Source organism: Amblyomma maculatum, chromosome 10, assembly GCF_055883805.1.
Source record: "Amblyomma maculatum isolate TAMU_Amacu chromosome 10, ASM5588380v1, whole genome shotgun sequence".
Classification (NCBI taxonomy): Eukaryota; Metazoa; Arthropoda; class Arachnida; order Ixodida; family Ixodidae; genus Amblyomma; species Amblyomma maculatum.
This window is the reverse complement of record NC_139353.1, coordinates 5,821,738-5,848,266: the sequence shown is the minus strand read 5'-3', so window position 1 is coordinate 5,848,266 and position 26,529 is coordinate 5,821,738. Positions and strand designations below refer to the sequence as shown.

General features: G+C 47.3%; 1 protein-coding gene across 2 annotated transcripts in view; it reads right to left on the bottom strand.

Moving 5' to 3' along the window:
- Positions 1-26,529, bottom strand: part of Acf (ATP-dependent chromatin assembly factor large subunit) — a 76,230-nt gene that overhangs the window by 10,320 nt on the left and 39,381 nt on the right. For both annotated transcript variants that reach the window (XM_084581806.1, XM_084581807.1), the window contains 9 exons: positions 24,651-24,861; positions 19,534-19,613; positions 18,231-18,340; positions 17,208-17,282; positions 15,403-15,650; positions 14,222-14,409; positions 11,927-12,132; positions 1,828-1,908; positions 1,649-1,753 (listed from right to left, as the gene is read on the bottom strand). In XM_084581806.1, the coding sequence (XP_084437932.1) occupies positions 1,649-1,753; positions 1,828-1,908; positions 11,927-12,132; positions 14,222-14,409; positions 15,403-15,650; positions 17,208-17,282; positions 18,231-18,340; positions 19,534-19,613; positions 24,651-24,861 (1,304 nt within the window). The remainder of the gene's footprint in view (positions 1-1,648; positions 1,754-1,827; positions 1,909-11,926; positions 12,133-14,221; positions 14,410-15,402; positions 15,651-17,207; positions 17,283-18,230; positions 18,341-19,533; positions 19,614-24,650; positions 24,862-26,529) is intronic.

Here is a 26,529-nt window from a genome sequence, read left to right as displayed (position 1 = left end):
TGACCTCATCGAGCACTTGCACGCTGCAGGAGCCGTTCCCGTGAAAGTGGTGCTGGAGCAGTTTGCTAACGCTGACAGCGAGATCGAACTGTGCTGAACTCACCGACGACGAAATTGTTCGTCATGTGCTTGAAAGTGATGACTCGGGCTCAGACAGTGAGGAGGCAGAGGCTGTGCTGCCAACTAGCATTGAACTAACCCGAACTCTGATGGTGCTTTCGGCTGTGTACAGCAAGAAAGTCACCCTTGCTGATGTGCAAGCAGACTTACTTGTACGGCAACATAGCGGCCCGCAGAGGCCTATTGAGTCACTTTTTCAAGGCGCTCGCTAAATAAAGTGACGTTTCTTTCCCGTGAATTCGTTTTTTCAGAATGCTCAATTTTCCAGACGCAATCTCGGCCTCTTGAGGGCCCGAAAAATCGGTCGGCGACTGTAAACAGGGTCAAATCACTCAGCTTCTACTGTAGTTGCAAATTCTGGCGGTCCCGTGGGACAGAGAGGAGGTAGCTGCCACCACAGCCGCAGTGTCTATTATGGCACCGCTTTTGTTTTATGTGGTTGTACCTCCCTTTCCTGTTCTGGGAGTGCTTTAGCCCCATGACTTGGCCGCCCTATTGCAGGGATATTTCTTTAAAGGGACAGAACACTGGCCAAAATATGTCACGAGATTATGGTAAAAATGGAAAGATCTAGCCTCATATAGTGCAGATCGAGCACTATAATGGCTTTACCATTTTAATTTGCCATTGAAAATCGCATAAAAATAACTAAGGCGCTTTCTTGAGGAGAAACGCTATTATTTTCACTGTAGTACCTCACATGACATCTCAACAAAATATCGCTGATTTTCCTAAGTGCGCATTATTTTTTCCTCTAGGAGTGCTTTTCATGATATATTACGTCTTGCACTCTCTCCAGTGCATCCTTAAAATAATCCTCCCTCCTTTCGCATCGCGAGGGGCATGCTTTCAGCCTTTGTCACTAGATGGCGCCGCTGTGTTTTGAATTCTGTGGATGATGCGATGACAGTGCACACTAAAACTTTTGTCAGCGATACATAAGTTATGTCATAACAGCCTAAAGTGTGGAAAATGAAAAGGACGCTACCCTACGCAAAAAATTTCTACTAATTACAGTCCCGCAAGTGAAATTTATATTTGTTTTCGGTACGTCTTTTCTGTCGACCACCAGTCGTCATCGTAGTCACTGCTCGTGGTTTCCAACATCGGGCTAGGTAAAAACTGGCGCATGCACTGATAAAAAAATTCTCAGTAAAAATTTTCTACAGTGTTTCTACCAAAACATTTTAGACAACAATCTTGCTAATCGCAGAAAAAATTTGATGGCTGAATTTCAGTGTTCTGTACCTTAAACCCTGTGCTGGGCACCAGACGACCAAGGCGTGGTGTGCAGTTCGAATTATCCTTGGCAGAACCAACAGGGATTCGAATTGATGGGCTTTTTTTTAAACATGTACACTTCTATAGAGCTTGGCTAGACCAAGTCACATGATTTGAATTATCCGAAAATTCGAGAGTTCAAAACAAATAGCTTCCATCATGCGTGCAGTCTAGTTTGACACGTAGCAAGCAAACTACATAAAGCCCAGTACAACTGCATATGGCAAGATTCACCCCGTTAACGTACCTTCCTCACTGATGCTAGACGTTTCGTCCCAGCTGACCCTGGCTCGCTTGAAGCTTATCCGCGGTGGACGGTACGGGTCAGCAGGCGGCTGAGGCTGGCTTTTGCCTGAATGTGAGGGAGCAAATTTTGCAGGACACCTCAATGCAAGTCACAACAGCAGCGCAACAAAAGGTGCTTACTGTGAGCCTTTTGCTGCCGTCTCTCAATGTAGCGCTTGGACTCTGCAGCGGCGCTCTGTGACCGTGTCCTGGTGCCCTTTTCTGAAGAAAGAAGAGGGAAGAGTAGCTTAAGGGTTTAAACTAATTTTGGCGATTTTTATTGTACATGGATGAAAACAGCGCATCTGATGTGCTTTTGTCTGCTGAACACAAATATGCAATATTTTTACCCATCATGTGTCAATATAGAAATATTCATTAATATATGACCAATCACTGTGCCCAAGTTTTTAATAACTCAGTTATCAAAAATTGTTAAAATCTGAAGTCTACGTGTTCTACAAGAGCCATTGAGCGCAACCATACTATTCTTTTAATTTTTGCTTCCCTCGCATAGATGCTATAGACTCGTCAAATACAGCTATTAAAGTGTGAAATATTTTTATGTGGAATTGTTAAAATTTAGTTAAATTTGTAAGAGGAAACGTTCTAGGTCAAAATGCAACAATAATTGCTCACATACGAGAGCTAGACCTGGAGATGTCGTGAGCAACAGTATGTGCAGTAGTTAAAAAAAAAAAAAGCTCAGTTTGTTTATTGTTATAGAAGCTTAAATTTCAACAGAGCTTATGTTTAGAAGCCTCCAGGCGTATAACCACAATCAATCTCTTTTCCATTGCTAGCTCAAAGTTTTCAGCAACTACAGCACACGTTCGAGCAGGTCGTTCACGGCAAAGATCAGGTCGAGAGCTACCGAGAAGAATACCGTGGCGAGGAGAACCCGGCCATGGACCGACCCATCACGAGAGAGGAGGTCGTCGAGGCGATAAGATCGGCCACGAAGAACACGGCGGCGGGGGCGGACAAGATCCGGAACTCGCTAATAAGGAACCTCAGTGACGAGGCGATAGATCAGCTTACGACCTACCTCAACAAGCTCTGGCAAGAGGGAAGAGTGCCGGCGGAGTGGAAACACGCCGTCGTCGTGATGATTCCGGAGCCAGGCAAAAAGCTGCAGATCGAGAACCTCAGGACGATATCGCTAACGTCGTGCCTGGGCAAGCTGTACGAGAAAGTGATCACGAAAAGAATCCAGTCGCACCTGGAAAACGAACAATGGTACCCGGACAGCATGTACGGGTTCAGAGCCAACCTCTCTACGCAAGACGTGCTGCTCCAACTCAAGGAAGAAGTGCTCGAGGTGATGCCGAAGGCGGGCGAAAACGTCGTCATGGCCCTCGACATAAAGGGGGCTTTCGACAACGTAAGCCACGCGGCCATCATGGAAGGCATCAACAACACCAACTGCGGGAGGAGAACGCACGATTACGTCAGAGCTTTCCTGAGCGACAGAACGGCGACCGTGGGGCTGGGCGAGCTGAGAAGCGACGTCTTCCCCACGCCGTGCAAAGGCACACCCCAAGGATCCGTCATGTCGCCCGTCCTCTTCAACGTGGCAATGATTGGACTTGCAAGACGGCTCAAGAAGATCCAGGGCATCCAACACGCGATGTACGCCGATGACATCACGATATGGGTCACCCAAGGATCACTCGGGGAGAAGCAAGAAAAACTACAGGAAGCGGCAACTTGCGTAGAAACTTACACCAGAGAGAGGAGCCTAAGATGCTCGACGGAGAAGTCGGAACTCCTCAGGGTCGGCAAGCATCCCACCCAAGCGACACTGGAGGTCGTTCTCGAGGGACAGAACATCCCGGAAAAGAACATGATAAAGATCCTGGGCATGTGGTTGCAAGGAAGCCGGAAATGCAGCCACACCATCAGCCTGCTGAGTAAGGCGGCAGAGCAGGTGGGCCGTATGATCGATAGAGTCTCCCAAAAGAGATATGGAATGAGAAAAGAAGACACTCTCAAGCTAGTTAACAGCCTAATTGTCAGCCGAGTCACGTACTCCCTGCCGTACCCCGCGACGACCAAGGCGGAAAGAGAGCAAGCCGACATCATTCTCAGGAAGGCGTACAGGACTGCTCTGCACCTACCCAAGCACACGTCGAACGAAAAGTTGCTCCAGCTAGGCATCAGCAACACCTTCAGCGAGCTCGCCGAAGCTCTGCTGGGAACGCAAATCATGAGACTCAGAGGCACCCCCACGGGACGAGCGCTCCTAAGAAGGTTGGGTCGGGACACGAGCGGACTGGTAGACAGATATGCGGACGTACCAGACCACCTTAGGAAAACCATTAACGTGGGACCATTGCCGAAAAACATGGACCCCAATCTTCACGAAAACAGACGAAAAGCGAGGGCCGAGTACGTTGAGAGAACGCTAGCCCAGTTAGACAACACCGTATACACGGACGCTGCCGTATATCCGCGCGAGAGAGAACGCGTAGCCGGTAGTGGTAAACAAGGAAAGAAACATGATCACGTGTGCCACGGCAAAGGTCGCCGGCACAGCGGAGGCCGAAGAAATTGCCGTCGCGCTGGCGGCAGCAGAAGGCTACAGAACGGGCCGATCTCTCAACATACTGACGGACTCGAAGGAGACGTGCAGGAACTACATGAGCGGCAGGATCAGCAGAACAGCCCTTAAAATACTCAGCGGGGCAACCTCCGCCGAGAAGAAACCCAGGCATAACCTAATCTGGATCCCGGGCCACACGGGCATAGGGGGGAACGAAAGAGCAGACAGCCTAGCTCGAGGTTACGCATTCCGAGCAGGGCAGTCAAATGCTCCGGAGCTCCGCCTACAGGCTTGCGAGGGGGGATACGCAGAGATCTTGCACTTGCATAGGGGAGCTAGAATTAGATATCCACCACCACACAAAGCCCTAACAAAGGAGGAAGCGACCGGCTGGCGCAGATTACAGACCAACTCCTTTCCTAACCTACACATACTTAATAAAATGTTCCCGACACAATACAGAGCCACCTGCCCTTGGTGCGATGCCACACCTACACTTTATCATATCACGTGGGAATGCGAACGCAACAAAGCGTTCCACCAACACGAAGACCCGAGTGCGGAGCAATGGGAGAGTTGGCTCACCAGCGGCGAGCTCGCGACCCAAAGGGCCTTAGTGCAGCACGCGACTGATGCAGCACGGCTCAGTGGAGCCTTGGAATAGGGGCCCATCCTTGCTGACGAGAAGTCTCAAGTCGCCAGCGCCAGAGAAGACGACGGAGACTTCACAACCGCGAAACCCTTGAAATATTCAATAAAGTTTTCACTCACTCACTCACGACTAGGAGGCTTAGAGCAGTGAATGGTCCCCGGTGCTTCTTTGAAGTCCCCCCAAAAGAATTGCTTGCGGTGGGTAGCAGGCATCGAAGAAAGCCTTCACTGATCTTGCACGTAGAGAAGTACCATTTTTCGGCTTTGGGAAGTGGCGTGTCGACGCCACATTTTCTTTGGCACCAAGAGGGGCACTGCCGCAGCACAAGCCACCAATCCTTCTGTACGTGCACTGCACTGGGGCCAATCATTGCCAGTGCTGGTTGGTCCAATGGCTCCTTGCGAGGCTACTGTTTTCATCTTTTACGGAAGGCATGAGCCGTTCGAAACTTGTGTTTTCAAACCAGACATTGCAGCGGAGAAACGCAATAGCAGGGGCAAAATGCCGAACGAGGCTCTTTTGTGCAGCAATCTATGGTTCCCGGCGTATCGGGAGGCAAGATTTGCCCCACGGAGTGCGAAAACATCAATGGTGCGAGAAATTTTAGGCTTTTTTTTTTTTTTTTTTGCAGTGGTACAGCTTCACTGTTGCCAGACTGAGAACCATTTCCTGCCAGAAGCAGAAAGCAGAAGCATGCAGCTTTTGAATGATACCAAAATAACTGCTCCGCTGCGCGGTTATTTTGGTATCCATTTTGGTAAATTTTGGTATTTTGGTAAATCCAAAACTGTCTTTGGATTTTGAATATGTCAACTAAAACTGAAACTATCACCATTACCCATAGCCAAGGTAGTGTATTCCATTAGGAAATCAGCAAAATTTTTTGACATGCAATATTATTTTAATGACAATTTGAAAAAAATCTCGATAGAGTGATGTAAGTGTTGGATCACCCCCTGATCTTTTCAACATGACTGCAGTGATGCTAAATTTGTCATTGTCGCTCGGTGACAATGTAGAGAAAAAGCACAGTAAGGCTGAGTGCAGTGTCCAGAAACAGCACTGAGAAAAACGTATTTGCATTTTGAGACAACCTTTAACTTTTGCTACACTGCAGCTATGGTAATATAAATGGAATCGTTGTGAGGCTTTGTTCTTTATGAGGAAGGCTATATACTAAACATATAACAGTACCCTCCCCAAATACTGGTAAAAGCTTGCCACAAAGTCTAAATATACCGCCACTAGAACCAGCGGGAGAAGCTTTATTTACAACTTCATATGCCTGTGGCAGTGCCCTTCAAGGCAAACAGATACTCAAAATTACGATAAAACGGTCTTGCAATATTAATAAACCTGCACAAAGTTTAAGGCTAAAACACAGCGGCATACTGGAATGACCTAATAAATTGGCTAATGTTGCAGAATGAAACTTTGCTACTTTGCTGTACAGCGCATGCAGGGCCGCACGCGGAGTCCCTTGCTGGAGCTAAAGCTCGAACTTTCACACCCCTTGAGCGCAGCGACGCGATTACTTAGACAATCTGCAAAAGAAAAAAGAAACAAAAAACGAAACCGTTTGCGGTAAATCGGTAAATGAACGCGGGCAACGGCGTGATGTCAGGCTCGCCTGTCGTCTGAAGCGACGCGATAAAAAAGCAACGAAGTGGTAGCGTCGGTGAGGACCATGAGTATCAGCTGAACAGTTAAATCTATCGATGCTATCTTTGATGCCTCTGATCCGGCTCGCAAACGATTATATGCCGCCGGACGTGCTGCAGCTAGGTCGAGAACACGCCGCGCGACCCTGGCAGCGCGCCGCCGCACTCGTTCTTCAACGCGCACTCGCTAGGCGCTTCCGTTTTAGCGCGCCGCCGCACTCGTTCTTCAACGCGCACTCGCTAGGCGCTTCCGTTTTAGCGCGCCGCCGCACTCGTTCTTCAACGCGCACTCGCTAGGCGCTTCCGTTTTCAATACACTCCTGATAAGGCTACGTCTACCGAGCTACGTCTAAAGACCAGCACCGGCTGCGGGAACGACTGATAACGATCGCGAAAGCGCATCATAAACGAGCGAAGCAGCAGCCGCGACGAAGAACGTTAAAAACAAACAAACAAACAAAAAATGGCAAGTCAGTCGCGCTGGCCAATGGGAAGCGCGAGACGAGGGGCTCGCTTCGCGAGCGCGCGCTCCAGCCAATCAGCGGACCGGAAACGGCTTTCGGAAAACCCGCGACGGTAGTCGTTCTGTTCGAGCGACGTCATTTGGAGATGCCGCAAAATGCGCACAAAGAAACAAGCTTCAAAACAAGTCCAAGATGGCGGCGGCCAGCCGGCTGCTTCACCCGCGGCGCGCGCGGGAAGTTCGAACAATTTTCACCCCTTTTTTTGGCCATTTCGAGGCTCCCGTGGCGTTTTAAAAGTCGATTTTACCGTATTTCCCGATCGAATTCAGTGTTGATATTTTGAAGGCTAGTGCTCAAAGGTACAGACATTCCGAAAATGCATTTTTCTCAAAATCAATTTTTCGCCCATATTTGACCAGTTTAAGACCCGCGTCCTCCCTTAAATATACAACTGGGCATGGCAGCCCTAGAGTAGCAAGCAAACGGCAAAAGTACCCAAACTTCGCGCGCGCGCCATTTCTTTGCCGCTGAACCAAGCGCTGCCATCTTGGTTTTGTTTTGTTTGTGAATGTTCGCCCTTCTCCATGTTGCGTTCGCTGGCGGCGTCCGCGCCGTAGCAGAAGCATGGCTGGCTTGTGATTGGGGGCCTCACAGGTATTGTTGAGCTTCCCACGTCTCGAATTCGAGCTGTGATTGGACGAATCGCGCGCTCCTTGAGAACGTGGGGGATCGCGCGACTGCTATTGGCTGCTGCGCGTGCTGACGCGGTGGTCCCACCCCGGCGTATCGTCTGCTCCGGCTGCCTACTGAGCTGGCGTTCTTTGTGCGCTTGCTGAATCGCTTCACGTTTCACCATTTTTGAGATGGCCGTCATCATCGTTCGTTACGGATTCTGGTGCAGTGTTTTGATTGGTTTTGTGCACCTTGTGGATTGTCGCACGGTCGGTCACGATGCGCGCAAAACACTGCATACGTCGTCGTTCTGTGGATGCCGTCCGAATCGCGAAGTTAGCGAACCGCATTGCCAACGGTCGCAGAGACGCTTCTAGCAGTGCTGCCTCTGCTACATCACTACTAGACCGACTGCGCTGCCAGTTCCAACTGTGCATCTTTCGCATAACGTAAGCAGACGGCGTTTGAAGCGTGCCTGCTGTACCGACCATATCAACCTCGGCGATCTCAGCCTCCCGTATCGCCTCTATCATCACAAGCGATAACGTGTCGTCAGCGTCATCCGCTGTTCGCATGGAAATGCACTTTCTGAGGGAATCGAGGAGGTGGAGGCACAACCTGCTGCTGTGAAAAACAAACTTTAAACTTGAAAATGTTTTTACACTTCAAGGGCCATTTCCTCAGAATGAATTTTTCCTGGTATGGTTGCTTATTCCCGCAGTATCTCTGGAACCGCTAATCGGATTCCTACCTGGTTTTCTTTTTATTGTGTGCCTGAATAAATTTCTGAGGGTAAGACCAGCTCATTTTTTCAAATTATTGAGTCTGGAATTTATAATAATCAAAATTATGCTAATGCAAGTCCAATTAGTGGCACTAACCTCAATGCTGTGCTAAACATTTTCAGCAAGGAAATTCAAAAAAAGGGCTCTGTCTTGCCCTGTGGTACCTATTCAAGAACCTTCATAATGAATTTCATAGTGCCAACACATTTTGCAAGTTCTCCAGGCATGGTACAAGGAACCCATATGAACCATTCTGATATACTTCTGTAACTTGGGTACCAATGTGCGCAGCTCCATGAAACTTTGCAATTATTAAATTGGCTGTGCCATGTGTCTACCCTGAAACTTTCATTCGATTATCTCAAGAAATAGGAAAGTTGGTACAGTCGAACTCGAATATATCGAACTCGAAGGGGATCGCGACATAGTTCGATATATCGATAATTCGATATATAGAAATCGCCTTGATACGGCACTTACGATGCGAAAAAATGATACCGTGTTTGTCGCGTAATCGACCCCCTCGCATAATGAACTCACCCTCCACTTTTGCACCCGAGAATTTAAAAAAAAAAAAAAAAAAAAAAAAAACAGAGAGAGAGAGAGAGAGAGAGAGAGCTGCCGCTTTTTAACGTGCGCAGGCACCATAGCCACCTCAGCCGCCACGAGCAGAGGGTTCGCAACACACGCTGGAGAAAGCGTCGACGTCTGTCTGAAAACGGGCTGAGCTGGCTTGGCGCATGCGTAGCGCGTGCTGAAGGGGAGAGATAGCTAGGCAAAAGAATGGGCACACCCACGCACATGGCTTGCAAACGTCATGTGTTGGCGCGCGGGAAACGATATCTGCAGATGCGTGCGCCTTTGGGGAATGGGCGCAAGCTGCCTAGACCAGCCGTCGCCGAACTGTCCCCTTTCATTCCTTCCGCGCGTGGCTTGAAAACGTCACGCGGCAAACGGCCAAGGGTGATGCGATCGTCTTTGGAGAAGGCACACTTTCCAGTGCGTGGTGCGGAGTTCGATATATCGAACGACCAGTGAAATTGAGTTCGATATACGACGCGGCTTTCCTATACTTTTACATGGGATTTTCAAGGGGATATTCCGTGAGTTCGATATAACCAAAATTCGATATATCCGGGTTCGACTGCCTCCCTTAAAGGTCCACTGAAAGGAGTCACAAAGAAGGGTACACAACGCCATAACACTGATAGTTATTGAACCACCCATCATTCTCCCGCAAAAATTTTCGATCTAGCTTCTGCAACACCAGAGATATCGGCGATTAAAAATGACCCTTCCAATTTTCCCTCTCAACTCGTACGCCGAAGGGAGCCATAAAAAAACAAAGAATACAAGCAAGTTCAAAGCTCCGCCCAGACATACGTCACTTCGACGAACTTCCGGTAGCCGCGCGCTCGCTCGCTGGCGTACTCGCGCCAACCCCTCCTCGCTCGCACACGCCTGAGGAGTTCGCCAGTTCGCGCAGCGACGGTTGTGTAACCGCGAACCCGTGGTTATCCTATGTTACACGGCGGACCAAACCATGGTTGCACCACTAACCGCGGTTACCGCAAACCGAGCTTGACGACCTCGGTTTGCGTCGTTAACCGAGGTTATGACGGCGTCTGTTGACGGAAGCTACTCGTCGGCGCCCGAAAGCGCGAAACGTACGAGCGGGTCTGCTTCACAAAGTTATTCATTTGCCCACTGTATCACGTTTAAAGATCGATTTATAGATTATGGTGCCGCCCGACGTCTTCGATTACGGCCGACAGCGCAGCGACTGCGTACTGAAGCCTTGTCGTGCCTACAGTATCGTTTGAACGGCTTATTGCTGAGCAGAACGCCAAAAAATACGCGGCCTCAGCTATGAAAGTACACGAGTTTGCAACGCTTGCAGCACGGGATGCCGCGAGCAGGCTGAGGTACGTTACACAATTACCGCGGGGGTGGAACGTGCGAGCGCGGCGAACGCCGGCGCCGTGCGTGACCGTCCCTAGTCGTCGCTAGGCCTTTTGTTTCGCTTCGAAGCCGCAGCGGTCGACGCTTTGGAACATGATCAACGCTGTCGTAAATCGTCTACTTATGAAACTGCCTTATAGTGATTCCTATCCTGCCATAGTAAAATAATTATAGGATTAACTCTGCCGACGCATTAATCGCAGAGCTAGTACGAGCAGATCGGATCAGCCGAAATGCACCAGCGGCAGCTGGCTTGAGTAGAAACTAGCTTGTATCACGTACGGCTATCACTCTTACCAGCAAATTGCTGCTGGTCAGCGATCCTCACGAGGGCTTCATACTTGATATTCGGCTCAATATTCCAGACGCCAACAAATTTTAGCACGCTTTATTTCGGACATCGGTGCTAACGATCCGCCGTGTCGTTCGCGAACGGTATGCGGGAGGAGGGGCCACAGCGGCGGTGTTTACGGCGGTCAAGGAGGTGCTGCCATCGTGCGGTGCTTGACCGTGCTGTTGACGCCTCGTCGGACGACACTCCAATACTCCTGAAACCACGTTATATAAATAAGATATTTGTAAATGCAGCTTCGTTCTGCCGATCCCTGCGTCGCTTCGGTTGTTGCACTTAATGGGCAATGGCCACCTAACCGATAAGGGTGGCGAGCTGTAACAGCCCGCACAGAGTTCGAGCAGCGCACGAGCAGACGACTTTCGCAGCTACCGGAAGTGTGTTCATGACGTCATGGTTGCAGTGACCGCAGCGAATGGCAGCTTCTAGCAAGCCTTGCCAGTCAACCTACCCGTGACGTCACGGGATTAGGAAATAGTTCCATGCGACACCGCCAAACGACATTCCCTCTGCCCGCGAATTTCAAAAAACGCTGTTTTTAAAAATTAATAATAAATCGCTGGCTTTGTTCCAAGGAGTTATACTTTGCGTTAATGCTCAAAAGGATGTGTTCTACACTCTGAACACGTTTATCAGTGGTTTCTTGGGGGCCGTTTCCGTGGACCTTTAAGCACACCTGTGTCAATGTATTTCCCATGCTTACCCATATGAGATATCCATACATCCACATAGATTGTTCTGATGATAAAGAAGTTTTTTGCGACCTCAAGAGATTCGTATCACTGAAATTCTACCACAGTTTCTTGGCACCCCGAGCACGACATTGCGCAAAGTGGAAGGTGTTCTTACTCGGTCGTGTGTGTGGCACGCATCAAAAGAACTAAATTGAATTCTTCAAGTAAGTCAGCCCTAAAGCGAGTGTAACATTTTCATTTAGGATTTTGCTTGTGTACTGCCAAGGTATGCCATCTTCATGCCTAGGCCTGACCACTGGTTTATAACTGCAAGTTTTTCCTTACAACAATATTTCAACATAACGAACGATACTTGGTGGTCCTGTGTCATTTGCTATGGTCGACATTTGATCATAGTTTTTGCTTCCCCCTGCACAGTTGATGCAGATGTAATGAAACAGAAGGGCACACACCTCTGACTGTGGGAGCTCCAGACGAGCGCTGCTTGGCAGCGGTGCACTTGTGACAGTTCCACGTTCCTCGTGGTAGCCTGCGCAATGGCGGCCGAGTGCACTCCATGTGGTAGGCCAGCGGGCAGGAATCGCAGCAGATGAGGGTGCCCCCCTTGCCACAGGCGTCGCACGAATCCTCATTGCCATCAGACGAGGAACTCTCGGCTCTGCACAAGAATTTGTGAGAATGTGAAGCTAAAGCGTTTAAGGAGAAAAGAAAGAGAAGCATAAAACCAAGGGGGCTTCGGACCAGAAAGGTGGCATCAGTGTCCAACTCTCCAATCTAGCAAGCAACCAGAATCACACTACCAACAAAACTGGGTATAAGATAATAGTACTGATGGAATCTTGTCACATTTAAGATGCATTTTTGGAGCGATCATGCGTAAGAGATTAAAGCCGTTTCACTTTAAGGGGAGATGCGCTTCGAAAAAGCGAGTTTTCCGAGTAATTTTTCAGTTTTGAGTTTTTGCCTGTAAAATTATCTTTGAACATTTAGCTACAACTTTCTAAAAGATCAAGGCAAAATTCAATCGTGAAGTTAGTAAAAAGTCCATTTTATACAACCACGGTGGCTTGAGAAAGTGCTATTTTCCGCGCAAGTCGTCAATTTTCGTGCACCTATACATCAAGAACGCCGCGTCGCCCGCCATTGCCGTTTGCTGCGAGAGGTTGAGTAAGCCTTTCTCTTGTAGATAGCATCTCTCGCGGTTTCGTATCTCGGCTGCAAATAATAAAAAAAAACGTTTTCCGCGCACGCTTCGAGCGTCCCTACTGGACCTTTTAAATCACGTGGTGCTCTAGAGAGGCCGCCATTGGCCTGGACTGATACGACGCTGTGGCGAAGCCTACCTCCTGCTTTCGTTTTGTGCAGCGTCTGGATCGCGCTACATCGTGCTCTGCTAGTTCTTTTTAGCGGCCTTTTAGCATTTGTTGAGTTCGCGATGAACGACACGCAGAAGCGCAACTTTTGAGCTCGAAAGTCTCGGTCGAAGAACCCGTACCGAGGACGCCGTCGCGAACCTCACCGGAAAACTGCAGCGGGAGACGCAAGCTAGTCCTAACCAGGCCAACGTGCACTCGGACGAGATCGATGCCGCGGTGAACTTTGTGAGCGCCTCGGAGGTGAAGATTGGACTCTTCAAGGAAGATAGGGCAGCATGCGGTCATCGATATTCTACAAGTGCTGCAATATGCGAGATTAGCACGCTTACGGTGCTGGTAAGCGGTGCTGCTTGCCCTACGTGCCGCACCTGTACCCTTGCGGTACGCGAACCGGTGGAAAAGCGAAAGGGGCTTTCGGCTTTTTTTTGAGCTGCACTGTGAAACTAGTGAGTGCCCAGCATCAGTGCTTTCTGCTGTGCACATCTCGAGCCGTGTTGTGCCCGGTGGACTTGCAGATAGCGCCAGTGGAAATCGGGACTATCGGAGTGGAAGCTCTCACGACAGCTTCGCCGTCAACGTGAAGGTGGTGGTGGCTGCGCGCGTGATTGGCATCGGACACGAACAGCTGTCGCGATTTTGTGCAATTTTTGACCTGCCGAACCCATTACACCACAAGAACTTTGCTGCGATCGGCAAGAAAGTTCATGGTGCGGCCATGAAAGCAGTGGCAAGAAGTTTCAAATGCTTTTGTTGTGTTTATGAAAAAATACAGATGTTTGAAACATTCAAATGCAATTTTCTCCATTCGTAGTTTTCACCATTTTTTACGTTTTGTGCAACAAGTTTTGAGTACTTTCAGTAGTCAGATTTGGATGAAATTTTGCACACAGCCTCTTCAAAGTGTGTAGAATGTTGTTATCTACCTGGTTATAAAAAATCTCTTCAACTTTTTTTGAAAAAAATTCAGAATGTTGACACATGGTGCCCAAAATATACGCATTGGTGTTCCTGAATTTTTTTTACAATTATAGGATAAAATGAATAAATTTGAAGTGGCTTTCGACATACTATATTACCAAAGCAACAGAATGAGCTATTGCAAGCTGGTCTAAACATGCATTTCATTATCAAAAAAGTGTGCACAAAAGGCCCTATATTGTGCTTTTGCAGACACTTCTACACAAAAACTAATAAAGATATGTAGAAAGTAAGAACATATTTGGAATCAGCATTAAAATCTCTATAAATGGCCAACGTTTCATAACCTTAGGTTCAATATTAAAGAAAAAGTGTTTTCGAGGAGCATCTCCCCTTAAAGGTGCCAGCGATTAAAATCACCCTATATAACAAAACAGCACGACAGCTTCTTACTCGCTTTCGTTTTCAGCGGCATTGGACTCCTGGTCATCATCATCGTCCTCTTCCCCATCGCCGGACTCTTCATCCCTCTCCTCCTCCGCATCATCCTCGTCCTCCTCAATGTACTTGCGCTTGGCAGGCGAGGGGATCTTCTCCTTGGGACGACAGGCAAGGCAGTACCAATCCCCTTTGGGAATTTCCTGCAAAAGGGAGCACAGATATTCGCACTCCCCTCTGACAGCAGGCTAGTACTATATTCCAAAGCACAGGCTCAAGGATACTGCCTTTCCTGGGCGCACACGCCATGCGCCTGCGTAGTCCTAGACGCGAATATGCACGAGCACGGCACATGTCTGGCAGCTTATGCACTGCCATCCCGCGTCCCACCTCAAGCGGCCTACTGGTTTTAGAACAGCCAGATGACCACGCGGCTTCAGTGTTTCAAATGCAAGCTGATTTTGTCATGGTGCATGAAATTTTCTGATCAAGCATGTTGGTGAGAGAAGGGGAGCAAACCAACAGCTGCATATGAATGTTCGCCTGGTGCGGGATTGCGTTGGATGCGAAAGCGCGGAGCCCTAACGATTCGTGAAGTGTGAAATGTAGTGCAAATAAATACTCGTTAATCTTCCTTTGCTCGCATTGTACACAGATGAAAACCTTTTCCCTTTTTTGCTATTCCGAAATTACACCTCATATTGCAAGCAGGTTGTTACAGTAAGCCATTCATCGTACCCTATACTTCACAGGTTTGTTCAAACACATGTCGAATGGTCAAACCTGTGAGATCATGCCCTCAGGTATAAAAATGAGGTCTGTTTTGCATGCACGAGCACTGGTCAAGGTAACCCTTGAATACACCGAGGACGAGCATAGCACGAAGCCCCAGGTTAGCTCAGGATCTCTTGCGCCACACGCAATTGATTCAGTTCAAGAACATGTCAGTGTCCATCCAGCCTGTCTCATTTGCTCATATGACGACTCCAGGTGGAAAATTCACCACCTTCGGAAGCATCTCCCGTTTGAATATGAGAAACAGCGCAACCACTTAACTACTCTGATCTACTACTGCTGATCTGATGCTTACAGTTCATTCTGATTACTCATTGCAGCCTCCCCACCATTGTTCTGCTTACTGCCTGCCAGCACTTCCTTACGAAGGCAGAAACTGCATATGCTAGTGGAGGGCTCACCTCAAGTGGAGGCTTGAGGCAGTACAGGTGGTGCCCCCGGTCACAGCCATCGCAGAGAAGCATACGCTCGGGATCCCTGCGCCGGCGACAGATGCGGCAATAGGCCTTCAGCACCGACCGGTCCCAGGCTACGCTGCGCTCCAGTGAAGACAGGTGCAGGAACAGCTGTGCCACCGACGTGCAGCTCCCAACGGACTCGCGCCAGTTCTCCAGCACAGACGACTTGCCAGGCGGCTCATCTGGCACATCTGCTCACAAGCAGGGACACATACATGTTCAAACAAGTACCAAGAATCCTGGAAGTGCACTGCAGTAAAAAGTGAAGTCATCAATGCAATTGTCAGGGACGCATACATGCAAGAATGCAAGACTCATGACCCCAATTAAGTGCTTCTTAGTACAGACGCAGCCCAAAGCTTTAAGTAAGAATATCCAGCACATTTTCACCCATAAAAGCTGCCCCTAAAAAAAAACCTGCATCACTAACATGAAACCCCACAAAATAAAAAAACATATTCTTGCTTATAACTCACTTGTTTGCCTGAAAGATGTACAGCAAAATCTCGTTAATTCAATCTCATTAATTTGGAAATTTGGAATCAAACCAGGAGCGCTGACCCGGTGAATGCCCCCATGTAAGCCTACAGTGTAAAATGTAGATCAATTCACATATGGGCAGGAATGTACCGGTTAATTGGGACATAGGGTTATGCCAAGGTGTGACCCGAGAAGCCAGTGACTGTCCAGACCACCTCAAAACCAAACAAAACTCAATTACAAGAAACTGTGATGCATGCATGCTATTGCAGGGGCCATAACGATCAGCAGTCCCCCACTGCTGAAATGTAGCCAAGCAGCGGAGTTTGTTTAAATTCAAGTTATCCCGCTGCTGCTATTGGGCGCACGCTGTTTCGGGTACTGGTTTGCTTGTCACTGGTCATTTTGCTTTACAATGGATTGGCGTCATGCTGTTCTCACACCTATGTACATTTCCCTTGCTCGCATCCCCAATACCTATGCTTCCTCCGCTATTCAAGTCCGCTGTATTTGGAGTATTCATTAACAAGGCACCACTGCAGTTACTATGTAGCACTGCAAAGAGGACCGCAAATTCTTTCGCATTCCCAACAGTGCGAGCAAAGCACTTGACGAAGCAGCAAAATATTGTCACTTAGTTTTTATTTCAAATATATAAATGGCCATATTCCAGGCATTAATAAGGTAAAATTACCGTGACGCACAAAGCTTCTGGCAGTTTTGTAGGGCCACTGGATAGTTCTAACTTTCGGATAATTCAAGAATTCTTCCCGGTTCCTTGAAAGCCGAATAAATGAGATTTTACTGCATAGCCTTCAGGCATAGGACCAGCATTCGCTATACCGTTATGCATGTTTCTAGTAATTTTTACTCAATAAACATGATACAATTTGAAACACAAACACATGCACCCTTGTACACGACTTTCACATTATCATTCAAAAAATGGATAAAGAACAAGCAAAAGCATGTTCAGTTAAGAAATTTTAACACACATTATAAACGAAAACGCTTCTTTGCTGCAGTAGCTCTGGTACACAGTTTCAGAGTCAGATTCTCGGAGGAAATTGAAAGATGTCACTTGCAGTGCCTTATTTATGAAAAGGAGATATGGGACACATCGGATGACTAGAAGGGCAACAGTGAAACAGGATGGCAAAAGTACTGCTGCAAATGAATGCTCAAGTTCTGAAATGGGCTTCAAAATTTTCGTGAGTATTTCAGTCAAGAAACGTTCATCTTTGTGCGGTACAATACATTAAACTTGCCTTCACCATCATCCTTCCTCAGCTTTCGGGCCAGCTCTGCAGCTTTCCGCTTTTTTCTCTGTTCTTCCGTCTCACCTGGGGGTAGAAACCAAACAAATGCAGAAGACAAATATGCAACAGTGACAAGCACATACACACGCACACAAAAACAAACAACTTTCCCAGCGGCACCTGTAGGCAACCAGAGCAGCACTCACTGCATGGGCTAGCGAGAGGGGCATTGGATGCACGTGCAGAAAAGCCCCCACATTTATGATGAAATAGGCAAGGGTACATAAAATATGATCTCGAGGAAGCTACCAGACAACTGACCTTCAACTTTCGTCGTATCTGCCATACACACAGAAGTGCCTGTGCACCACTGTTGCTGGTGCCAATGCGCCGGCTCTCAATGCTTTCAAAGCATCGCTTTCTTACCTAACTAGCATTACTGCACATGCCAATTCCAGGAATTATCAGCCAGTAACCAATGAAGCCATCTGGAATCTGCGATGACTGGCCACAAGCTAGACTCACACACACACAAAAAAAGTGTAACTTTCTAATATTTATGATCGAACAAATACAACAAACGTGATGCAAATAGATAGCCATCACTTTCACGCATTACTTCGAATGCTCTGCATCTCCCTCCCACCCCCCATGTGACATGTGTGACAAAAAAAAAAAAAAAAAAAAAAAAAAAAGTGATTTCACCCTTGCCTGGCCTTTATGGTGCAAGCTAGCGCGATTTCGTTAAATTTAATGCTTTTGGCACAGCAAGACAGCAAGTTGTATTTGTACCAAAACGGCAAAATTGGCACAGCTGACCCACCCCGTGTGCACTATGCGCCAGGAGCCAACACTGCAAAGTTTTATGAACATGGCTAGCAGTTGACAAAAAGGCTCTGACCTAAAATTACATTCAAGCAAAAACCAGGAAAGCTTCGTGCTGATTTTATGCTGCACACCACAATGGTACAAAGGAAGAAAAACCAGTATTAGGCACTGAAAAAACAATGCCTACATAACAACTGCACGCACCCAAGGGGGCCTGGAGAAACTTCGGCTCAATCCCCAAGGACACATCAAGCAGTGCCTGCGACAGGCAACGCACTTCAGACTCATAGTCCAGGGTCTGTTCAATCTTGATGCTGCAGAGAGGAAGGATGCAGTGTTGGAGGTCTTCTAGGGCAAATGTAGAATTCAAGGAACACTGTAACATACATAGTTGGACGTATCATTACTTCATTAGTACCTGAAACACAGAAATAAATACGATTACGTGCAAACTACAAGTAAGGGTGCAGGGCGCGAACACTAGAGATGCAAGTTATGCAACAACCTTTTTTCACCCACTGGCGCAATGACAGCAGGCTGCTCGGTGGGTGTCACTAGGCCTAGCCTGCTTCCCAACGAAGCCACTGCAGACGGTGCTTTGTGGTTAACCACTCTTTTTTCGAATTATGTTTGTGCTATAGGCAAAACAATCATTATGCATAGGTACATTTGGCCTTTGGAGCGCCTCTGGCAGAAATACAAGAGAAGCAAGCCTTACACCAGCTGCCGGTAGCCTTGGGTCAGCTTGGCTAAGGTTACCATATGGAAACCATTAAGCCCAATGGTGTCTTCCCTGCAAGACAGCAATGGCACGTGGGAAGCGGTGACAAACTGAAGGCTACTACTAATCTTATACTACATTCCTCGAGTCATGCAGTTCTATGGTGTCTTCTCATGACGAGCGGCCCATGGCCATGTCCTATACTCAACCGCGAAGCGTGGGACCGTCGTTAGGAAAAGTGCTACTTGCAGGTTATCAGTGCGTGATTCAATACATTGAGCCTTTTGTTTACCATAATTCAATAAACTCGTTCAAAAATGCAAAAAGTTAAGCATCTGGTTGGGGCAGAAGAGATTTTGCTGTAGTCCAGATTTACATAAAAAAAGGTGGATACCCAAACGGGCTGCGCACTTTCCATACTTCTAATTGCTTTTATTTTTTAGGGGGGAGGGGCTTTATGCCCCAATGCAACTCTAGCTATGAGGGATGCATTAGTGCAGGACACTGCAATTTTCAACCACCTGTGGTTCTTTGCTGGGCACTGACAACACACAGTACACAGGTACCTTGCGAATCAGCGCCCCTCGGATCAACAGCTGAGCACCTTAACTGCTGAGCTGCCATAGCGGAACCAGTTTCAGACATTTAAAAAGCATGGCCTGCACGAAATTGTCTATAATAATGGGAGCAGCACTAATGACGTACAACTGTACACCCACAGTAGCTTGTTGTGCAAGCTGGGCAATTTTTGTTTTCTTTCCTACCTGCACTGATTTATGCACTTACAGTTCCACAGGGTCCTTGCCTGTTGCCTCGACTGCTGCCAAAAGTGAGTCCAACTTTTCTCTCCACGGAATTCTGTCAACCTGTGCAAAGATGCAATCATGAGAATGACTTCAGCCATAAATTGCGATCTAATACTAGCAAAATTTCTTGTTGTGTGCAAATATTAAAATTTCGAATATGAATCAAATATGACTACAGGAAAGAAAAAACCCTACAAATAATGCATTGAATATCTGATCAGTGGAAAAAGAATGGAAAATTAGAAAATAGAAAACACTTTCTTGTTTATTTCATAATTTGGATGGCATTTGAAAACAAAATTAAACTAGAATTGCAGGGAAGTGTTCTGTGCCCGTCACATACCCTGCTGAAATATCCACTATAAATTATATACAGTCAAACCCACTTTCTAATAATATTGAAGTGCCATGTAAATATTGTTACAGTAAAAGCTCATTAATTAGAACTGATGCACGGGTCCCTGCAAACACTATATATACCAATGGGCCAAAACTCCCGATAATTCGAACATGCCGGCATCCACGTCGGTTAATTCACACTAGGAGCCGGTGGCTGATATCGCTTCTCATAAATAGAAGTCGCCTCATAACGAATACAATGCATTGAAATTTTTTTTTAATATGCACAACGATGAGAAAGAATAAGGCAGCGCATATTTTGGCATGCACGAGGCGAGACATGGATTTTGCTGCTGGAGCCTCCGGCGCATGCCATAGCAGGCTTTTGCTGACGCGTGGGCGCCGCTGATGGGCCGATGCTCCGGCGACCGCAATCGGTGGAAGCAGCTTCACGGACCACGGGTAGTCTTTTGCGCTTGTTGCCGCGTGTTGCATGAGCTTGCTCGTTGGTTTGGTATCACGCCGGTGACGTCTTACCAACTGTGCGTGTCATGACGAGCCATGGAAAGTACTTGGCAAAGTATTTAAAGACAAAAGTGGAAATACTGCAGGCTGTCGAACGTGTTCTCTTAACAAAGACAGCGATTGCGGAGAAGAATGCCATCAAAAAAAGCACGTATACCTACATCAAGAACAAGGACTCTATCATCGACACCTACCAAAAGGAGATTGAGCCCTCGCAGAAAAGACTACGGACGTCGACTTACCCCGAGATGGAGACTGCTGTCATTACGCGATAAAGGATGTTCGCAGCAGGAATATTCCATTAAGTGGTCCCATCATTTCTGCGAAGGCATCGGACTTCGCCGGCCAAATGGGCATCAGCGACTTCAGCGCATCGGAAGGCTGGTTATCTTGTTTCAAGGCCTGCCACGAGCTGACGTTTAAAAACGTCTGTGGAGAGGCAGCTACAGTCGACAAAGAAACCTATGAAAATTGGGACTCAGGTGAACTAAAGGAGTATTTTGCTGATTACTCGCTCAATGATGTCTTCAATGCTAATGAAACCACACTTTATTTTAAGTTGCTCCCAAACAAGACTGAGTTATAAAGGCGATACGTGCTCAGGCGGGAAGCGAAGCAAAGAAAGGGTTACCTTGCTAGTGCGCGCGAATGTGACGGGCACAGAACGGTGCCGCTTGCTAGTGATAGGCAAAGCAGTGAAGTCTCGTTGCTTTAAAGGCCTGAAGACTCTCCCTATTGAGTACACTTCGAACAAAAAGTTGTGAACGACGTGAGCAATCTTCACGGACTGGTTGCGCACACTAGACAAAGTTCGCGGCACAGATTAGGAATATTCCTTTGTTCTAAGACAACTGTTCGGCACATTGCGACGTCAACGGACTGAAGGCGATCCGGCTGGCATTTTTGCCAAAAAATACTACTGCTGTTCTGCAGCCTATGGACCTCGGGAATATTAAAAATCTCGATACTGTATAGAGCGTATTTTTGTGTGTATGAAAAGATGACTTCAAGAGCTTTGTGGACGTAGACAATGGCATGGAGACAACAGGACCTTTAAGTGACGCCGAGGTTATCGAGGCTGCGTGCAGTCAGCAGCAAGCACGACTCGCGTGCAGCGAGCACGCCTGACAGCGACGGTGAGTCCGACAAAGAGAATGATTCGTTACCACCCCCGAGCGCATGTGAAGTAGCATCGGCACTCATCTGGCTACGTGCTATTTCTCCACTGATGAGAATTTGGATGCTGCGCTGGATATGTTGGGCAAGTTTCAGACAATGCTTCTCGAGTCGCGGCAAAGAAAGTGCAAACAAATGCAAATCACCGATTATTCTTCATTTTGATATGCTTCGATCGACAGTCTATTGTTAATAAACATGTTTTTGAAGCATAAATATTGTCATATTTGTTGTGCAGCAATCACACCTGCATCCATAGGCTGCAGGCCTGCAGTGGTGTTTGGTGGGAGGAAAAAAAAACTTCCACATGCGTGAGCTTTTGAACTGTCTGGTGCGCAGTCCAATTGTTGAGCACCAATACCACCTTCCTTCCTTTGCACTGCATACACTGATCAAACACGACCAGCCACTTGCGGAAAAATTTGCGCGCCATCCATGCTTTCCCATTATGACCGTAGCAAACCGAGATCCTTGCAGCACCACGAAAACAGCGGGAATTCTTGGATTTCCCCACGACGAAAACAAGGCACTTGTTGCTGCCGTCCCTGTTGGCACACAAGAAAACTGTCGCATAATTTGCTTGCTTGCCCCTTTACAGGGATCGCCTTTGACAGCCTCAGTCTTTGACCAAAAGTCGCAGTCAGTGTATGCTTCTTGAATGCAGGACAGTGTTTTCTCAAGCCACTTCTGCCTAGTCGACATTGAGCGATCCTGCCTCGCCCACGACTGCCTTGTAGACGATTCCATGTCTCTCCTTGAACTGCTGAATCCAACCCCCATCAGGGTGAAAATCGGTGTTGCACAGGAGGTATGCAAAGTGCTTCGCCTTCTCCGCTAAAATCGAGCAAATAATCGGCACGTTCACTGCACCGGCATTTAAGAACCACTGGTACACCGCCTGTTCTACGTCTCCGTAGGCCCCGTTTCCGGCAGTCATCTATTGTATGGGCATTACTGGCATCGCTATTGTTCTCAACCTTGAGTGCGTTGCGGATGACTGTCGATACTGTCGGTTGTGTCAGGCCGTAAATGTCCATCAAGCTGCACACTACTACACCGTCCTTGTGCTCATGTGCAATGTTCCGCTCAACTTCTAGCGGTATTGCCGTTCGCTTCCTCTTTTGCGTCGGTTGAGTCGCGCTTCCTGAAGGAGGGTCCTCCATTGCTGTTCACGGAAAATCCAGGGCCAGCAAGATCGTGGAAACAATGACGGCCCACTAGGAGAACCACGCTAGAAAGACACGTGCACGAACGTTGCTGCACGCCTGCCACAAAACGTGAAACTGCGAGCGGGGACATGGACAAAGCAAATAGGGAAGGATAGTGCAGCGCACCACGGGCAGTGCACCCTCAGAATGGACTGCTCCACCGTGCAAGAGCAGAGAATGCGAGTTCCCTAGGCCACACGGACGGTCTCCAGGGGGAGCGCTCAAAGCTCTCCCTCACAACAGCCGTACCTGGCAGCACCTTACAACTTCTCTCCTCCTCCACGTGAGGAAGTGTTCCGTCCTTCCCGGTGTCTCTGCGGCATGCAAGCTTCCCCAGCACAGCCGACCAACGCATTGGCTCGACGCGCTCTGTCCCAGATTATTTTCTATTTTTATTATCGCTGCATTGGTACTGCCGACATCTCCGAGTACACACGCTATTGTGGTCGCCAGGTTTCTGCGTTCTTGGTGACTTTCAGTGACCATATTTGATTGTTATAACTGATAATATAATGACACCATTGTAATAAGCGGTTTATTTGACCATAGAACACATGGTAAACCAGACGGCGCAGCGGCTGCTCATTGTTATATCCGATATATTGTTAAAACCGGTATTGTTATCAGTGGGTTTGACTGTACAGCATCCGCATAACAGGCTTGTGTGTGTGTGTGTGTGTGTGCGCGTGCGTGCGTACAAGAAGAGCCTGCATGCAATCGGGTGGGGCTGTCATATCGCTGCTGAATACAGCACTCTCGTTAATTCAGCCTACAAGAAACCAGAAAAAATGTCAATTATCTGAACATCTGTACAATGAATGTCGACATTTGTGATGAAGCCCAAGTAAGAATTAAGTATTTTTCCATGTTTTATCAAGTGTTTCTCTTTGAGCAAACTGTCAGAAAGGCCCTCTCCGCAAAAAGGTCCAGTAGCGTTTTGAGAAAGCTTCACAGCAGAGCCCACACAGTCAAGCACTGCAGTGAAGCATGCAGTGCAGGGGATCTGGGGTGAATTCGAAAATTTTCAGCGCATTCGTTACCTTTCGAATATTCCCACACACCTTAAGTTTTCCCAATATTAAAACAATGCTGCTGCCCCTTCAACCACAAATAAGAAGAGGTAGGGCTTTAAAGCACTTAAACCGAGTACATATGCAAAAGCACGTGTTGCTGCTAAACCCCATGACTGCCAACGTTAATCAGATGCTCATCTAAGGGTGACATCAAGAAATATGCATTGATAACCAGAGGTAAAATTTCAACCCGAGGGTGACCCTGGGTGGGCGGATATGTATGCTACACAAGGCGAGACTGGGCTACCACTATGCTGGATGGGCGAATGCAAACCTTGAGGTTATGCAAGCTACAAAATTTCTGGTTAGGTCAGACCATGTGAAGTGGTACTTTTGCACTGTGAATGTGCTACAAAGCAATTGTTGGAGTTGTACAGTACTAGCAGCACATTTCCACCTTTTACCTTGCAGAGGGAAAGGAAACAAGTTAAGGTCAAGAGAGCCCTAATCTTATTTGCAATAACTTTGTTCTCTGCAGTGCAGTATGCAAAGTCAAGGACTACCAATAAACAAAACACTCATTAAATGCCTGAGATTTGGGAAAAGGAAACTACAGAAGATCAAGCAAAACTGAGCGCCGCTACAGCAGCACTGACAAATCTATGGAAGGTGATGGAAAGACAGGCATTTGCACATAAAATGAACGTAATCGTTTAAAACCCGCTCGTTCTACCACTGTCTGGACTTTATACACTAAATTGCCTTCTACTGCTCCCACATGAAGCCTTCCTCATGCGAAAAACACTACCACGCAGACATTGCCAGGAAACACATGCCTTGATAATGCCTAGACTGCCACTGAACAGCTTCTCTTCCAGGTCGAGTAGGGCTTCCCGGAATCCGTACACTTGTGCCAGCCGAGACGGGTAGCCAGCCATGGCCGAGGGTTTTGGCCCTGCCTGCAGCCGTGAGGACTTTCGCACCTCCGCTTCCCCTTCCTCTTCAGCGGGCCACGTTGCCTCTGGGTTAAGCTTGCGGCCAGGACACCTGGCAACAAGAAACCAGTTGTAGACCGAAAGAATGTGATATTTGATCGAAGAACGGCACGAGTTTCCTGAGCTTTGAAAGTGACACAAAATGGGTTTTGGAGACATACAGAGAATGACGCAACAGACGATATATGTTGGCAGGACCCAACTGTACATGACTGTAGGCAAAATTTTGCATGCATACTCGGTACATTTGCATATTTTTCTGGATGGCATGACCTGGATGACATGAGACTGCTAGACGTCCCATAAGAACTTCTTGTTCGGCAGTGAGTGCAGTGGAAAGGCAGCTTCTGTCCTGAGATGGCTAATAAAGGCATGCCAGCAGCATGATCACTGAAGTGCACTAGCATTCCGTGGAGGAGCCGTATAAGGTATCACATTCGAGCGCTGTCACGTCTCAATCAAAAAGCGACTTTGCTGAAATCATTCAAGGGCACGTTTGAAGATTAGTGAGCTCTACGTAAATATTGCTCAATGTTGCATTATTATACCATTATTTTACATGCAGCTGGTACTACTAATGCGCATTGCATTCATAACGGTTGGTATGCATTTACGGGAGGCATGTTCTCTAAAATAAGCTTATTGCAGCACTACCTTGCGACCCCTCACATGGTGTTATTATCAATGGATACAGAACGCACGCCCCTTCATACATAACACGTTTTAGGTGACTAAAATACAAAAGGCCACAATATATTTTTTCTTCAAGTACTCGCCTTCTGTAAACTATTGGGTAGGAGATTACTTCTAGCAATAACAGCTTGTCTTTGCCAGGGCAAACTCAATATAAATGACACAAACTAAAAATGTCTCTATTTTCTCCGGACAAGTGTACACTGGCCATATTTTGTGGTGCTAGGGAGTCGCTTTCGAGAAGAATGATGCCGATAAAAATCCACAATAACCATGCACACAGCTTATATGTTTCTAACATCTGGTAGGATTTAAGGCTCCCCTATTGTGAACTATGCTTGACCAAAGTGCATGCCTGCCAAAAACTTGCCATCATTTTGCAGGTGCAAATCACTAATAAGTAGGGCAGGAAAGGCGCTTTTGCCCACCCCACCAAGCCAATTTTCTTTGGAAGCGCCTACCAACCCACATGCTTTCCTGGCGTCACGCCACCTTGTTTGCAAACAGGGAAAAAGGTCTATTCATGAGCAGAGCAGATATCCAGCAGCTTCTTTGCACTATCTTAGAGACAAAAGGAGTGAACTATTAGAGCTAAAACGATGTGCTAACATACAAGTGGGAACGCAACATAAAGAGCAAAAACGCGATGGCTGTGAACCACCGCAATGACTTCTGCACAGCCCACACATTAAGGGACGAAAAATCCAGAATCAACCAAGGAAGAGACCACCTCGGCACTGCCGTCAATGGACAGGATTTGTTACATCTTTTCTGCACTTAAAGCAACGCAAATGCGGATCGATTTCTGCGAGAACTAGAAAAGGAGCTGTTCATGTCAAGAAATACCAATCTATGCTTTTGCAGTGAAAGTGCAAATGCTAAATGCCTTGCATCTCATTCCACAGTTAATATCTTAAAAATACACATCTTTCCAGATAATAATTTTTTCCCGCACTTAAAGTAAAAATGTATCGAGGTTATACTGCGTTATACTATTTGACGTAACAAAGACATGATGAACTTTCTG